A 16,492-nucleotide genomic window follows, 5' to 3' on the forward strand; every position below is an offset into this window, starting at 1 on the left:
ATTAGAGGTGTGGCAGGGCGTGATTAGAAGTGTGTCAGGGACGTGATTAGAAGTGTGTCAGGGACGTGATTAGATGTGTGGCGGGGGTTATTAGGGGTGTGCCAGAGGCATGATTAGGGGTGTGGCAGGGTGTGATTAGGGGTGTGCCAGGGACGTGATTAGATGTGTGGCGGGGGTATTAGGGGTGTGCCAGGGCCATGATTAGGGGTGTGGCAGGGCGTGATTAGAAGTGTGGCAGGGGCGTGATTAGAAGTGTGGCAGGGGCGTGATTAGAAGTGTGTCAGGGCATGATTAGAGGTGTGGCAGGGCGTGATTAGAGGTGTGGCAGGACGTGATTAGAGGTGTGGCAGGGCGTGATTAGAGGTGTGGCAGGACGTGATTAGAGGTGTGGCAGGGCGTGATTAGGAGTGTGGCAGGGGCGTGATTAGGGGTGTGGTAGGGCGTGATTAGAAGTGTGGTAGGGCGTGATTAGATGTGTGGCAGGGCATGATTAGAGGTGTGGCAGGGCGTGATTAGAGGTGTGGCAGGACGTGATTAGAGGTGTGGCAGGGCGTGATTAGAAGTGTGTCAGGGACGTGATTAGAAGTGTGTCAGGGACGTGATTAGAAGTGTGTCAGGGACGTGATTAGATGTGTGGCGGGGGTTATTAGGGGTGTGCCAGAGGCATGATTAGGGGTGTGGCAGGGTGTGATTAGGGGTGTGCCAGGGACGTGATTAGGGGTGTGGTAGGGCGTGATTAGGGGTGTGATTAGGGGTGTGCCAGGGACGTGATTAGATGTGTGGCGGGGGTATTAGGGGTGTGCCAGGGCCATGATTAGGGGTGTGGCAGGGCGTGATTAGAAGTGTGGCAGGGGCGTGATTAGAGGTGTGGTAGGGCGTGATTAGAGGTGTGGCAGGGCGTGATTAGAAGTGTGGCAGGGACGTGATTAGATGTGTGGCGGGGGTTATTAGGGGTGTGGTAGGGCCATGATTAGGGGTGTGGCAGGGCATGATTAGAAGTGTGGCAGGGGCGTGATTAGAGGTGTGGTAGGGCGTGATTAGAAGTGTGGTAGGGCGTGATTAGAAGTGTGGCAGGGGCGTGATTAGAGGTGTGGTAGGGCGTGATTAGAAGTGTGGTAGGGCGTGATTAGAAGTGTGGCAGGGACGTGATTAGATGTGTGGCGGGGGTTATTAGGGGTGTGGTAGGGCCATGATTAGGGGTGTGGCAGGGCGTGATTAGAAGTGTGGCAGGGGCGTGATTAGAGGTGTGGTAGGGCGTGATTAGAAGTGTGGTAGGGCGTGATTAGAAGTGTGGCAGGGACGTGATTAGATGTGTGGCGGGGGTTATTAGGGGTGTGCCAGGGGCATGATTAGTGGTGTGGCAGGGCGTGATTAGGGGTGTGGCAGGGGCGTGATTAGGGGTGTGGTAGGGCGTGATTAGAGGTGTGGCAGGGCGTGATTAGAAGTGTGGCAGGGGCATGATTAGGGGTGTGGCAGGGCGTGATTAGGGGTGTGGTAGGGCATGATTAGAGGTGTGCCAGGGCGTGATTAGGGGTGTGGCAGGGCGTGATTAGGGGTGTGGTAGGGCATGATTAGGGGTGTGGCAGGGTGTGATTAGGGGTGTGCCAGGGACGTGATTAGATGTGTGGCGGGGGTATTAGGGGTGTGCCAGGGCCATGATTAGGGGTGTGGCAGGGCGTGATTAGAAGTGTGGCAGGGGCGTGATTAGAGGTGTGGTAGGGCGTGATTAGAGGTGTGTCAGGGCGTGATTAGAAGTGTGGTAGGGCGTGATTAGATGTGTGGCGGGGGTTATTAGGGGTGTGCCAGGGGCATGATTAGTGGTGTGGCAGGGCGTGATTAGGGGTGTGGCAGGGCGTGATTAGAAGTGTGGCAGGGGCATGATTAGGGGTGTGGCAGGGCGTGATTAGGGGTGTGGTAGGGCATGATTAGAGGTGTGGCAGGGCGTGATTAGGGGTGTGGCAGGGCGTGATTAGGGGTGTGGTAGGGCATGATTAGGGGTGTGGCAGGGCGTGATTAGGGGTGTGGCAGGGCATGATTAGAGGTGTGGCAGGGTGTGATTAGAGGTGTGGCAGGGCGTGATTAGGGGTGTGACGGGCGTGATTAGGGGTGTGGTAGGGCATGATTAGAGGTGTGGCAGGGCGTGATTAGAGGTGTGGCAGGGACGTGATTAGATATGTGGCGGCGGTTATTAGGGGTGTGGTAGGGCATGATTAGGGGTGTGCCAGGGACGTGATTAGATGTGTGGCGGGGGTATTAGGGGTGTGGCAGGGGCATGATTAGGGGTGTGGCAGGGCGTGATTAGAAGTGTGGCAGGGGCTTGATTAGGGGTGTGGTAGGGACGTGATTAGGGGTGTGGTAGGGCGAGATTAGAAGTGTGGCAGGGACGTGATTAGGGGTGTGGCAGGGGGGAGATTAGGGGTGTGCCAGGGACGTGATCAGGGGTGTGCCAAGGGCATGATTAGGGGTGTGACAGGGGCGTGATTAGAGGTGTGACAGGGGCGTGATTAGGGGTGTGGTAGGGCGTGATTAGAAGTGTGGCAGGGACGTGATTAGGGGTGTGGTAGGGGGGTGTCCCTCTTTCTCATCCAAGGCCGGATTTACCATAAGGCACTTTAGGCACGTGCCTACAGGCGTCTGATGATGGAAAGGCAGCTCAATCCCCTCCCTGGGCGCCTCCCTCCTTCCCTATGCAGAGTCCTGAGCGGAGTGTAAATGAGAGGTTACTCACCTGGCTCTCTGCATTCCAGTGACCAGATCTCCCTCCAGTCAGGGGCACCTCCAGCTACCTAATTCTGAGGGTTCCTCTGGCTACAGGGACACCAAGCTACCTGTAGCTACCTATGACAGGCAAGGGAAGTAAGGGAAAAGTTACCGCTGGGACAGCCAGCACACTTGTGGTGCGGTTCGGTGGTGGTTTGTAGGCAGAGCCGGGACAAGGTCCTCCAGCACCCAAGGCTGAGCCACCAAAGTGCACCCCTCCATCCCTGCCACCCCAGCCATCACACACTGATTGCTATTAGACTAAGAGGTGCCACAGGGCCCACAACCTCCCCAACACCTTAATATCTAGTTATCTGGCTTGCAGTCACTGCTATGTATCCTCTTTTCTTATTTCTTTCTGCTTCAAACACAATTAGGAATGACAGCTGAATGAATTCTGCGCCCCCTCCTACACTGCGCCCTGAGGCTGGAGCCTCTCCAGCCTATGCCTCGGCCCGGCCCTGTTTGTAGGTGTGATATCTAGGGTGCCTATAGGCTCCTGTGATGTAAATCCGGGCCTGTTCTAATCTGAAAAAGTTGAGAGGTATGATGATATTACCACTGGTTATTGCGTCAGACCCACAGTGTGAAAGCACTCTGAATTGTATTAAAAATTGAGGGGACGTTGAAAGAAATCAATAGTAGTATTTCTTTCTACCAATGTCCCTAATATAATTTTTTTTTATTTTTGGTGAGTTTCCATTTTCCCACTTCCTGTATAATCCCAGTACAGCAGCTAATAAGCACAACATACTTACTATAAGCTGCCTTATGCAACTGGATAAAGCTAACTCCATACTTACCTCATTCCTGGGGAATCGCTCACACACTGGAGTTAGTAAGGAGAAACTGATCCCAATAATTTCAGCAAAACACTAAGTTTTGTCAAACTTTAAAGGGGAACTGAAGTGAGCGGAATATGGATGCTGCCATCTTCATTTCCTTATAAACAGTACTGGAAAACAAAGAAGACTAGTCCAAAACCTGTCCGTTCTATCAGATTGTAACTGCTTACTTCTTCCGTAAAGGTGAACAGGGGACAGTGTTGTTACTCGGACAGTTTTCATTGGTCACATGACTCGGAGATCTATGCACAAAGTTTCTTCCTCTGCACAGAGTCATCACCTGACCCCTCCCACCTCCTTCCTCTGCTCCCTCCTGTGGGCGGGGTTAGGCTTGTGTTCACAGAACAAGACCGGAAGGTAGGGGTGGTCAGTGAGATTTAAATAATTCAGAGTTGATGCAAATATTACGTTCATTTTATGTACATTTATGCAGACTGAAAATGGATCAATAGAAAAGAAACTGCGGCAAAATTTGGTTGGCCCTTTTTCAACTGCATTCATTTGCATAAAAATTGAACAGTGCAGATATTAGCATTCCACAGTGTAGCATCATGTGACTAATAGGTAATTTTGCTTTTTTTCCTGCAGCTCCTCCCCCTGTAGGCCACGCCTATACTGCAGCAGCTATTCAGGACATGTAGAAGGTAAGATATGATTTTACATTTCAGAAGTGGATGTCACTAAAGCACAATGACAGCAGTGTATTTCTAATGTTCTGTGGAAAGTTCAGCAGCGACATTTGTAGAGCGCTAATGTTATTGGTTAATGCGAGCCATGGCTGTCCGCGTACTTGATTTGCCCATGAGATGTACAACATTCTCAAAACCCGATATAAAGCCAGTGTTTAGCTCCAGTCCCAAATAATTACCTTTCCTACCACTCAGAATAAATTAGCATAATAGGAAACGCCATTGAGTGTTTATGAAGCAAATCAGGGGAGGTAATTCAATAGTTTATTATATTAACTGGAAAAAAAGACAAACAAAAGCCAAAATTCACTGACAAAATGTTCAAACGTGGACTAGGCATTGCGACATAAAATACACACATAAGCCGCATAACCAGTGTGGGACTGGGAGCTGGAAAAGCTGAGGAAATCCACTCGCTGGCCAAGCAGCAGTAATCAGGTGTTGCTGCTCACAGTGAAGACTTGCTGCAGGTCTCTATTGGGAGTGATAACACAGGGTTACTGCTGCTTGGCCACCCGGTGGATTTCCTCACAGTGAGGACTTGCTGCAGGTCTCTATTGGGAGTGATAACACAGGGTTACTGCTGCTTGGCCAGCAGGAGGATTTCCTCACAGTGAGGACTTGCTGCAGGTTTCTATTGGGAGAGATAACACAGGGTTACTGCTGCTTGGCCAGCAGGTGGATTTCCTCACAGTGAGGACTTGCTGCAGGTCTCTATTGGGAGTGATAACCCAGGGTTACTGCTGCTTGGCCAGCAGGTGGATTTCCTCACAGTGAGGACTTGCTGCAGGTTTCTATTGGGAGAGATAACACAGGGTTACTGCTGCTTGGCCAGCAGGTGGATTTCCTCACAATGAGGACTTGCTGCAGGTTCCTATTGGGAGTGATAACACAGGGTTACTGCTGCTTGGCCAGCAGGAGGATTTCCTCACAGTGAGGACTTGCTGCAGGTTTCTATTAGGAGTGATAACCCAGGGTTACTGCTGCTTGGCCAGCAGGAGGATTTCCTCACAGTGAGGACTTGCTGCAGGTTTCTATTAGGAGTGATAACCCAGGGTTACTGCTGCTTGGCCAGCAGGTGGATTTCCTCACAGTGAAGACTTGCTGCAGGTTTCTATTGGGAGTGATAACACAGGGTTACTGCTGCTTGGCCAGCAGGTGGATTTCCTCACAGTGAGGACTTGCTGCAGGTCTCTATTGGGAGTGATAACACAGGGTTACTGCTGCTTGGCCAGCAGGGGGATTTCCTCACAGTGAGGACTTGCTGCAGGTTCCTATTGGGAGTGATAACACAGGGTTACTGCTGCTTGGCCAGCAGGAGGATTTCCTCACAGTGAGGACTTGCTGCAGGTTTCTATTAGGAGTGATAACCCAGGGTTACTGCTGCTTGGCCAGCAGGAGGATTTCCTCACAGTGAGGACTTGCTGCAGGTTTCTATTAGGAGTGATAACCCAGGGTTACTGCTGCTTGGCCAGCAGGAGGATTTCCTCACAGTGAGGACTTGCTGCAGGTTTCTATTAGGAGTGATAACCCAGGGTTACTGCTGCTTGGCCAGCAGGTGGCTTTCCTCAGTTTTTTCACCTCCCAGTCCAACACTGAGCATAACACACACCGGTAACAAGGGTCATGGACAACCTCCACCAAAATGACCTTCACTGGGATGGCTACATAAAGAACACTTTGCTGTGGAAACAGGAATGCTCATTCAGACTCTGCGGGAATAAAATTTCCACATTTCCAATCAGAAAACGGCATTTCCAATTGGGGCTCGGAAATCGGATTTCAGTGAAAATACCACATTGATGCAACTCAATAATTTTAGCCCAGCCACAGAACTCGGAAGCATTGGGCCAATCCGAGGATGCAGAGTCAGCTCAGAAGTATTTGGGCAGTCAGAAAATGACCACTCAGAAATCGGAATTGTAAACAGAAAATTGGAATTCCCACGGAATCGGTAATTGGGCATTTCCGACCATCCCTCTGTACCAGCGTTAGGTGTCCCAGGCAGGTACATAGTTTGATAAGATGGAAACAAGTTGCTGGTAGAACAAGCAAGAAAAGTATGGCATTTGCACATAGTCCATCAGACATGATGAAGTGTTACAGAACCACCCTGATGTCTTTCCTGGTAGGGATGGATTTCTGGAAAGGCCACAAGTGCCCTGGCCAAGGGCATCTGTCACCAAAGGGGCGGGGGCTTAACATGGAAGAGGAGTCATGCGTTTGTTAGAGGAGGCTGCAAAAGAACGGGACATGAAAGAGGGGGCTGCTGCTCAAGGAAGGTGTAAATGGAAAGTAGTTGCTGTACATGAATGGGAGGGGCTGCTGCACATGGATGTGACACACAGAAGAGGGGGCTGCACATGGAATGGGAGGGGGTCTTCTGCACATGGTTGTGACACACAGAAGAGGGGGCTGCACATAGAAAGGGAGAGCAACTGCTGTAAGTGGATGCTACATGTAGAAGAGGGGGCTGCACATAGAAAGGGTGAGTGGCTGCTTTACATGGATGTTACACATGGAAAATGGTGCTGCACATGGAATGGGAGGGGGTCTTCTGCACATGGATGTTACACATGGAAGAGGGGGCTGCACATAGAAATGGTGAGTGGCTGCTGTATATGGATGTTATACATGGAAAATGGGGCTGCACATGGAATGGGAGAGGGTCCTCTGCACATGGATGTTACACATGGAAGAGGGGGCTGCACATAGAAATGGTGAGTGGCTGCTGTATATGGATGTTATACATGGAAAATGGGGCTGCACATGGAATGGGAGGGGCTGCTGTACATGGATGATACACATGGAAATTGGGGCTGCACATGGAATGGGAGGGGCTGCTGTACATGGATGTTACACATGGAAGAGGAGGCTGCACATGGAATGGGAGGGGCTGCTGTACATGGATGTCACACATAGAAGAGGGGGCTACACATAGAAAGGGTGAGTGGCTGCTGTACATGGATGTTACACATGGAAAATGGGGCTGCACATGGATGTTACACATGGAAAATGGGGCTGCACGTGGAATAAGAGGGGGCTGCTGTACATGGATGTTACACATGGGAGAGGGGGCTACACATGGAATGGGAGGGAGGCTGCTGTACATGGATGTTACACATAGAAGAGGGAGCTGCACATGGAATGGAAGGGGCTGCTGTACATGGATGTCACATATGGAAGAGGGGACTGTGCATAGAATGGTCTGGGGGCTGCTGTACTTGAAGGTTACACATGGAAGAGGAGGCTGCATATAGAATGGTTGGTGGGCTGCTGTACATCGATTTTACACATGGATGAGGGGTTGCACATGGAATGGGAGGGGCTGCTACACATGAATGATACACTTGGAAGAGGAGGCTGCACATGGAATGGGAGGGGCTGCTGTGCATGGATGTCACACATGGAAGACTAGACTGCACATAGAATGGGAGGAGGCTGCTGTATATGGATGTTACACATGGAAGAGGGGGCTGCACATGGAATGGGAGGGGGCTGCTGTACATGGATGATACACATGGAAGAGGGGGCTGCACATGGAATGGGAGGAGGCTGCTGTACATGGATGATACACATGGAAGAGGGGGCTGCACATGGAATGGGAGGGGCTGCTGTACATGGATGTTACACATGGAAGAGGGGGCTGTACATGGAATGGGAGGGGGCTGGTGTATATGAATGTCACACATGGAAAAGGGGGATGCACATAGAAGGGTTGGGCGGCTGTTGTACATGGATGTCACACATGGAAAAGGGGGCTGCACATAGAAGGGTTGGGGGGCTGCTGTACATGGATGTCACACATGGAAAAGGGGGCTGCACATAGAAGGGTTGGGGAGCTGTTGTACATGGATGTCACACATGGAAAAGGGGGGTGCACATAGAAGGGTTGGGGGGCTGCTGTACATGGATGTCACACATGGAAAAGGGGGCTGCACATAGAAGGGTTGGGGAGCTGTTGTACATGGATGTTACACATGGATGAGGGGCTGTACATGGAATGGTCAGATAGGGCTGCTGCACATGGAAATAGGAGCCACAAGGCCACTGGCTGTTGGCCAAGGGGCAGAAAAAAATGTACATTTTGCCTTGGATCAAATAGCTATAGCTGCAATAAAACTTAAAATGAATTAATTAAGATTCACTAATTCCTGCATAGATTAGATATTAGCAAGCTATACATCTGACATATTGTTTAAGAGACATTTACTGTACTTTGTGCAGTGCAATAGTAATGTTACCACTTTAGGATATACTGTAGGACTAGGCTTAATAATGTGGATATACTGCAGATATTCTGATCCTCCAGCATCATCTCAGGTTATTTAGCTGTTCTGCTGGGGCTAATCTGCACTGCCACTGTCACAGTTTGTTGTTCTCTAGTAGACAGGATTCCTCTCCCCGCTGAGCTCTATGAGGTTTGTGCTGCTCTGTGGTAGTTATACTTGTGTATTAGGATTTCGTGCAGATGAATAAATAGGAAACAGGCAGGGAACACACTTCCCGAAACTGTGCCCATTTCTTTGCATCCAAAATCACAATGAGCCAGTGGGAAGGCTTAAACTTGCAATGCCATTTCCAATGTGGGAAACAGCCTGTACATACCTCCCAACTTTTTGACATAAGAAAGAGGGACACTTAACCACTTGAGGACCGCAGTGTTAACCCCCCCTAAAGACCAGACCCTTTTACTTGAAATTGGCCACTGCAGCTTTAAGGCCTCGCTGCAGGGCCGCACAACACAGCACACAAGTGAGCCCTCCCCCTTTTCTTCCCACCAACAGAGCTCTCTGCTGTTGGGGTCTGATCGCCCCCCCAGTGTTTATTCTTCTTTTGCCAAATATTTTTATTTTTCTAATACAATTGTGCATCTTCTTTAAATTTTTCCCTTCCTCCCTCCGTCGGCCTATCAGCACGATCGGCTGTGATAGGCTTAAGCCGTGTCACGCAGCTGTCCCCAGTACAGTGCCGCTGCAGATCGCAGCGCTGTACAATGTATATAGACGGCGGTTTCTCCGTCTAACAGTCTCCGAGCTGCGATCACCGCTGGGAGACTGAAGGAGGGGCGGAGCTCCGCCTTCCAAGCAGGAGATGCGCGCACAGCCAGCGTGCGATCTCCTCCTAGCCCCATAGACAGCCGTTCATGCCAATCGTCGTGGAGTGGTTTTGGGGCTGCCACACTGCTCCACGCCAATTGGCATGGAGCAGTCGGCAAGTAGTTAAGCCACACCCATAACACACCCCTAGTCACACATACCTTAAAGTGAACCAGAGACGAAGCATCCTCATGTATTTTACCATAGAAATCAGTAAGAACATTAGAGAAAACATTTATCCTGCTCTCTGTTCCATCCTCACTGCTAAAATGTCTGTTATCTAGCTGAGATAAGAATCCCGGACTGAGCATTGATTCTGGCTTTGCTATAATGACTCAGCTATAATGATTCCTGAGCAAAGCCAGCAGGGGGCAGGCTTGGACTTGAAGACAGCAAAGAACACAGTCTCAGCTATAATTATTCTGTAGCAAAGCCAGACCGACTGCTTAGTCGGGATTCTTATCTTAGAGGTGATAACAGTCAGATTAAACAGAGAACAATGTAACAAAGAGCAGATTAGGTGTTTACTGTCATGTTCCCACTGATTTATAAGGTAAAATACATGAGGTTGCTTCATCTCTGGTTCTCTTTAAAGATTTAATAAGAGAAATCTGTTGTTTTAGAATTCAAACCACAATGGTCCGTTCTGTCCTCCTGGTTCATTGTCCTTCACTTTAACATTTGAAAGTAAGTCATATTTCAACTTAAAGGATGGGAATAAAGTTAAGAGTCAATTGGTACTTATCCGTTAGCCGGGCGCATCCGGCAGGTGGCGCTAATTACTATTCCCCCTCCAGGCCGACATGGATAGTAGGGAAAGATGTAACTCTGGTGGAGTTTTGTCGCCACCTGCCGGATGCGCCCGGCTAACGGATAAGTACCAGTCAATTAAACACATTTTTAGTAGAAAAATACATATATTTACATAGATCTGTACATGAGCCCTGAAAGAGGGTCGAACGAGGAAGAAAGAGGGACTGGGTACTCAAAGAGGGACAATTGGGTGCAATGGCCTGAATGAAAGTGTCGCACACCGCGTGTTCCTATAGCCGAAGAATAGCTGCAGTTAGCTGACTGACCATGAAAAAAAACGCACGCAGTACAACATACATTATAAATGAAAAATCTCAGACATAAGTGTGATCCCTGTCTTAGGGAAACAAGGAATAAAGGACAACTGAAGTGAGAAGATTATGGTGGTTGCCATATTTTTTTTGCCTTTTAAACAATACCAGTTGCCTGGCAGCCCTGCTGATCTATTTGGCTGCAGTAGTGTCTGAATTACACACCAGAAACAAGCATGCAGCTAATCTTGTCAGATCTGACAATATTGTCAGAAACATCTGATCTACTGCATGCTTGTTCAGGGGCTATGGCTAAAAGTATTAGAGGCAGAGGATCAGCAGGGCTGCCAAGCAACTGGTATTGGTTAAAAGGAAATAAATATGGCGGCCTCCATATCCTTCTCGTTACAGTTGTCATTTAAAGAGAACCTGAACTGAAATTAAAAAGTCCAAATAAGCATACACAGGTCATACTTACCTCCTGTGAAGTCTTCTCAATCTTTCTCCTCTCCTGCATCCCATTTGTCCACTGTGATCGATGGGATTCTCCATCCTCCATTTTAAAAATGGCCGTAACCCCCTAACAGCTTCCTGGTCAGCACACTGTTAAACCGTAATATCACCCACATAGGGAAACGTGGACATTACCTTGCACATTCAGTTGTAACTGACAGCTGCTGATATATAACTGACAGGAACTGGTATATTTCAGTTCTGACAAAATGTTGTCAGAACTGGAAGGGATCACTGTAAGAAGAAAATGGTGAGCTTCTGAGAGGAACTGACGGTGAGGTAAGTATGTAATATTCTTTTAGAGGAACATCATGTGTTTATTTTAAATAATTTTCCTCACTTCAGGTCCCCTCTTAATTGAAATAGGGCCCGAGGCAAGACAGCAGTTTTTGTGCACCACTGATGGTCACCTGGCTGGCTTTTTTTTTAGTTAGATTATGAGGGAGCTAGCATCCAGCAGGCCCCTATACTCTCCCTAGGCCCTAAGAAACTGCCTAGGTTTGCCTCGTGGATGATTCAGTTCTGGTCTGAGGCCTCTTTCATATGAGCTGTGAGGTCTCTGCCTGTCAGCTGGTCTCCTGCACTGGCTGGGTACATGTTAGTGCTCAGTAATGATGCTGGACAGGTCCCCCCCCCCCATGGAATCGCATTGAAGCGCAGCCATGCTCATACACGACAGGTTCTCAGCCATGCAGCAACACCACCACGTGTCAAGCACTGACGTACTTATGGTTAAACAAACAGCCATTCAGCTGCATTTAAATTGCACCCAAATGGCGACATGTGTGCAGTCCAGCTTCCCATCTGAAGGAGGCTTTAAAGAGAAACCGTGACCAAGAATTGAACTTCATCCCAATCAGTAGCTGATACCCCTTTTCCCATGAGATATCTATTCCATTTCTCAAATGGATCATCAGGGGGCGCTGTATGGCCGATATTGTGGTGAAACCCCTCCCACAGGAAACTGTGAGGACCATGGCTCTGGCAGTTTCCTGTCTGTGAACCTCATTGCATTGTGGGAAGTAGCAGTTTACAGCTGTTTCCAACTGCCAAAAAGCAAGCAACAGCTACTATCAGTGACATTACCTGCCAGCAGTAAAAATGTCCCCATGTGATAAAAATCAGAATGTAAATCAGGGAGAGGAAAGATTTTACAATGGGCAAACACTGACTAAATCATTTATACATAATTACTGTAAAAATTAAGCACTTTTTTATTACATTATTTTCACTGGAGCTCCTCTTTAAAGTGAACCAGAGATGAAGCACCCTCATGTATTTTACCATATATATCAGTGGGAACATGACAGTAAACACCTATCCTGCTCTCTATGTCATCCTTCACTGCTCTGCCTGCTTGTTATCAGCCCTGATAAAATCCCCGACTGAGCATCAGTCTGGCTTTGCTCAGGAATCATTATAGCTGAGTCATTATAGCAGAGCCACAAGGGGGCAGGCTTGAGCTTGAAAAGACATCACAGAAGACTGACTCGGCTATAATCATTCCAGGCAAAGCCAGACTGAATGCTCAGTAGGGGATTTTATCAGGGCTGATAACAGGCAGACTGAGCAGTGCAGAATGAAACAGAGAGCATGGTAAGTGTTTTCTCTAATGTTCCCACTGATATATATGGTAAAATACACAAGGGTGCTTCATCTCTGGTTCACTTTAGGCTTCACACCATTTTCTAAAGCTGGGTGCACATATGGCTGTGCGTGAAAGGTCGAGTCTTCTGTCACATACATGGTTTGTGTGTGCGTTTTTTATGCGTTTTTGTTTTTTGTGTTCTTTTCTCCGCATATGCGTTTTCTAGCATTTTGCGGACATTTTTATGCAATTGCAGTTCGCATATACAAAAACGCATATGCATTTTATATGCGTTTTTTAATTTTGTTTTATGTAAATCACTAGGAAAACAACAGGAAGCGGAAATACATCAGAAAAAGATTTAAAAAACACACATAAAAATGCGTGAAAAACGCATACCATTGCGTTCCCATTGATTTTCAGTATGCAACAAAACCAGCGTTTTTAAAAACATGTTTTTAAAATGCATAAAAAAACACATGGGCGTTTTCTATATGCGTTTTTTTATGCGGCCAATTGACTTCCATTAGCGGCAAAAACGCTGCGTTTTCCACAACGCTATCTGTTCCTAGCCTCAAAGTTTCCAAGCTGTTTAAAGCCACAGGTAACTTGTAGGTAAACGAGTGGCCTTGGACTATAGTGCCCTGTGCAGACTAGATGCCTTAAACGGGTTCTCTTGGGGGGAGGGGGAGGGTGTTGAAAATAAAAACGGACATTTACCTGGGGCTTCTATCGGCCCCCTGCAGCCAGGGGTGTAACTAGAAATCACTGGGCACCCCTGCAAAACATTGGATGGGGCCCCCTCCCCCTGCACACTGAATAGGGACTGGCTACAAATCTTTGTCTACAAAACTTTGTATGATTCATTACCAGTGGCTGAGCAGATGCAGTCATTAGAACAATTGTGCAAACAGCAGAAAGTTTTTTTCTCTCCTTGCCTACATTTGTCAGTCATTCAGGATGGGCCCCTGTGGCTTTTGGGCCCCCCTGCGGCTGCATCCCTTGCAGGGTCTATTGTTACGCCCCTGCCTGCAGCTGTAATGTCCTGCGCCGTCCTCTACGATCCTCCATTCCCCGCCGCCAGTCCTGGCCTAACGCCGCATCTCATCCAACTGCGGCTGCACGCGTGTCATCGGGAGCTTACTGCGCGGGTGCCGTACAAGAAAACTTAAGACTGCACCTGCACAGTAAGCTCCAGATGACGCAAGTGGGAGCGCGCATTATTCTCTTGTTAGACAAATAATTGGCCGGTGCCGGCGGCGGTGAACGGGTGATCGGAGGAGGACAGCTACTTGGGGCTGATAGAAACCCCAGGTCAGATTTTATTTTTTTAAACCCCCCCCCCCCCCCAGAGAACCCCTTTAATACGGCCTATTTATCCTGTGGAGGGATTATACGGTGAGTTTTAATGAATTCACCCTAATGGCTCATTCACACTTGAGCGTTTTGCCGGCGATTTCGACAAAACGCTCAAACACTAGCGCTTTTGAAAGCACTAGTGTAATAAAACCCTATGGGCCTGTTCTTACTTGGGCGATTTGCGGCAATAAACGCAAACGTGTAGCCTGCACCATTTTCAGGTAAATTCCCGACTATAGCGTTTCGGTGCATTAGAAGCGCTAAATGCAATCGCGGAGAAATTGCTGCACTGTCCAGTGATTTTTTCCGTGTGAAATCGCGGAAAAATCACTCCCGCAAAGGACTGGCAAAAATCGCTGGCGTTTTGCGCTTCTAAGTGTGAATGGGATGTAAAGGCTTCTCACACGGACGATAAACCGATGCGTTTAGCGCCCTGTTCAGCGGCTGAACTGCCAGGAACGCACACCTTCTGGCTGCTGTGTAATGCAAACAGATGGGAGTGTCTGTAAGCAAGCAGCATCTTACTCTGGAGCTAATTTTCATCTTATATGTGCGGATGCACATGTATTTCACATTTAACTGTTTGTAACGCTAGTGGGTTTTTAAAGGAGTCATCAGGGAACGTTTAATAAAATAAGTGCTACTTACCGGGGTCTTCCTCCAGCCCCAAGCTCCCAGCACATCCCTCGACGCAGCTCTCCCCGCAGCCGTTCGCCGCAGCTCGCTCCCGGTCCCCGCCGATGACGTCAGGTCGACCTCCATGTCAATCACCGCCACGTGGGCCGGAGCGGACTGCGCAGGCGCAATACTACTACCACCTGTGCAGTCTGCTCCGGCCCACGTGGCGGTGATTGACAGCGCTGCTCACGCAGGCACAGTACAGAGTGACCTGGAGGTCACCCTGACGTCATCGCCAGGGACCAGGAGCGAGCTGCGGCGAACGGCTGCGGGGAGAGCTGAGGCGAGGGACATGCTGGGAGCTTGAGGCTGGAGGAAGACCCCGGTAAGTAGCACTTATTTTATTAAATGTTCCCTGATGACTCCTTTAAGGCTGGGACACCCTAGGGCGATTTTGGAAGCGTTTTTGGATCGCCGATAATCGCGAATGATAAAAAAAACACACCAAAAGAAAAATGCTTTGGCAATGTATTTAAATCTACGGGAAGCCACTAGTGCTATTGAGATTAGAGTAATCACAAGACATGCAGCATTTTGTGCGCGTCCCTGCTCAATTCAATGTTATGTATAATCGCTTTGAAAAGCATTTTTCAGCATACAAATCATTATATTAGAATTTTTTTCGCTTCAGTGTCTCTTTAAAGGGATTAAGGCCTCTTGCACACTGCAAGCGATTCCGATTCAGATTCCGCTTTTTAATGCTCCCTGCACACTGCAAATCGGAATCTGAATCGGATGTAAAAACAGATTAAAAAGCGGAATCTGAATCGGAATCGCTTGCAGTGTGCAAGAGGGTTTTCCTTCACAATAACTTGCAAAAGCCTGAGTGATCATGACACACCTGTGTTATATCAGACCCTCAGTGCCATCAGCCTGATCAGGAAGGAATACAGGTGTATCAATCAGCAGCCTGAAGATCTTATGCTAATCATATCACCTGGACCTCTGTGCAGTTTATCAGAAATCTGCTCTGCAGAATGGGAACCCATCTGTATAGTGCAAGAACCTCAGGCTAAGGGCTGCTCATAATCTCATAGGACAGATGCTACTTCTGTTCCGTTCAGCATAAAATACTCCTTGTCATACAGAGCACTAGATCCCCACCATAGAGGATACAAGAGATCCTGAAACAGGGCTCCTGTTGCCCTACCATGTGAGGTGAAGTTGTGGGCCTTCTCTCTTTGGGCCCCATACTAGAGTACTATCTGCGCTCTCCTGTTGGCAGCCCTGTCGTTAGAGATGGAATTTGCCATGGCATGGGTTCGCCAGCAGTGAACTTCCTTCCTGTATTGCCCAGCATGACCTCTGACCTGAAATCAGCTGGTCATTCACGTTAACAAACTAGATATTAACACAGGTTTGTAAAAGTGGTTGCATGGGGAACTCCATCCCTATTGGCTAGCAGAAGTCATGCTGGGTATTATGGGATGAAAGGTTGCCCGCGGGCGAACCCTTGCCATGGCAAATCCCATCCCTTGTCCTCATACAATATATAATCCTCAATCCCTTGTGTTCAGTTCAGGGCTGAATTCTGTACAGACATGCTGCTAGAGTAGAGGCTAGTGATGCATTCTTTTGCTTTGGAATGGGGGAGGGCAGAATTCATTGGAGAACAATAGGTTTGACCTGCACATGGCCTAATCCAGATGTCTCACCAATACACCGGGAGGATCTGGGGTGACGGATGAACCACCATATAAGTGGTGTTGGATTCTCAGCAGAGACAGTTACCCACCTTGGCCACGAACCATCTAGTGTGTGTACAAGGCTTTACTACAGAGAAACCCTCATTTAGAACCCCAGATTTTTAACCCGTACAGTGAGAAATGAGAGGGAACCTACTTCTGAGTAGGACTGGGACTGTGCACACACCTGTTTATCTCATCTGGTGCCCTGG

General features: G+C 48.5%; 1 protein-coding gene across 12 annotated transcripts in view; it reads left to right on the top strand.

Moving 5' to 3' along the window:
- Window positions 1-16,492, top strand: part of SDK2 (sidekick cell adhesion molecule 2) — a 1,552,195-nt gene that overhangs the window by 499,030 nt on the left and 1,036,673 nt on the right. For all 12 annotated transcript variants that reach the window (XM_068263131.1, XM_068263129.1, XM_068263132.1 and 9 more), the window contains one exon: window positions 4,194-4,249. In XM_068263131.1, coding sequence (XP_068119232.1) covers window positions 4,194-4,249 — 56 coding nt within the window. The remainder of the gene's footprint in view (window positions 1-4,193; window positions 4,250-16,492) is intronic.

This window comes from Hyperolius riggenbachi, chromosome 12, assembly GCF_040937935.1.
Source record: "Hyperolius riggenbachi isolate aHypRig1 chromosome 12, aHypRig1.pri, whole genome shotgun sequence".
NCBI classification, from domain to species: Eukaryota; Metazoa; Chordata; class Amphibia; order Anura; family Hyperoliidae; genus Hyperolius; species Hyperolius riggenbachi.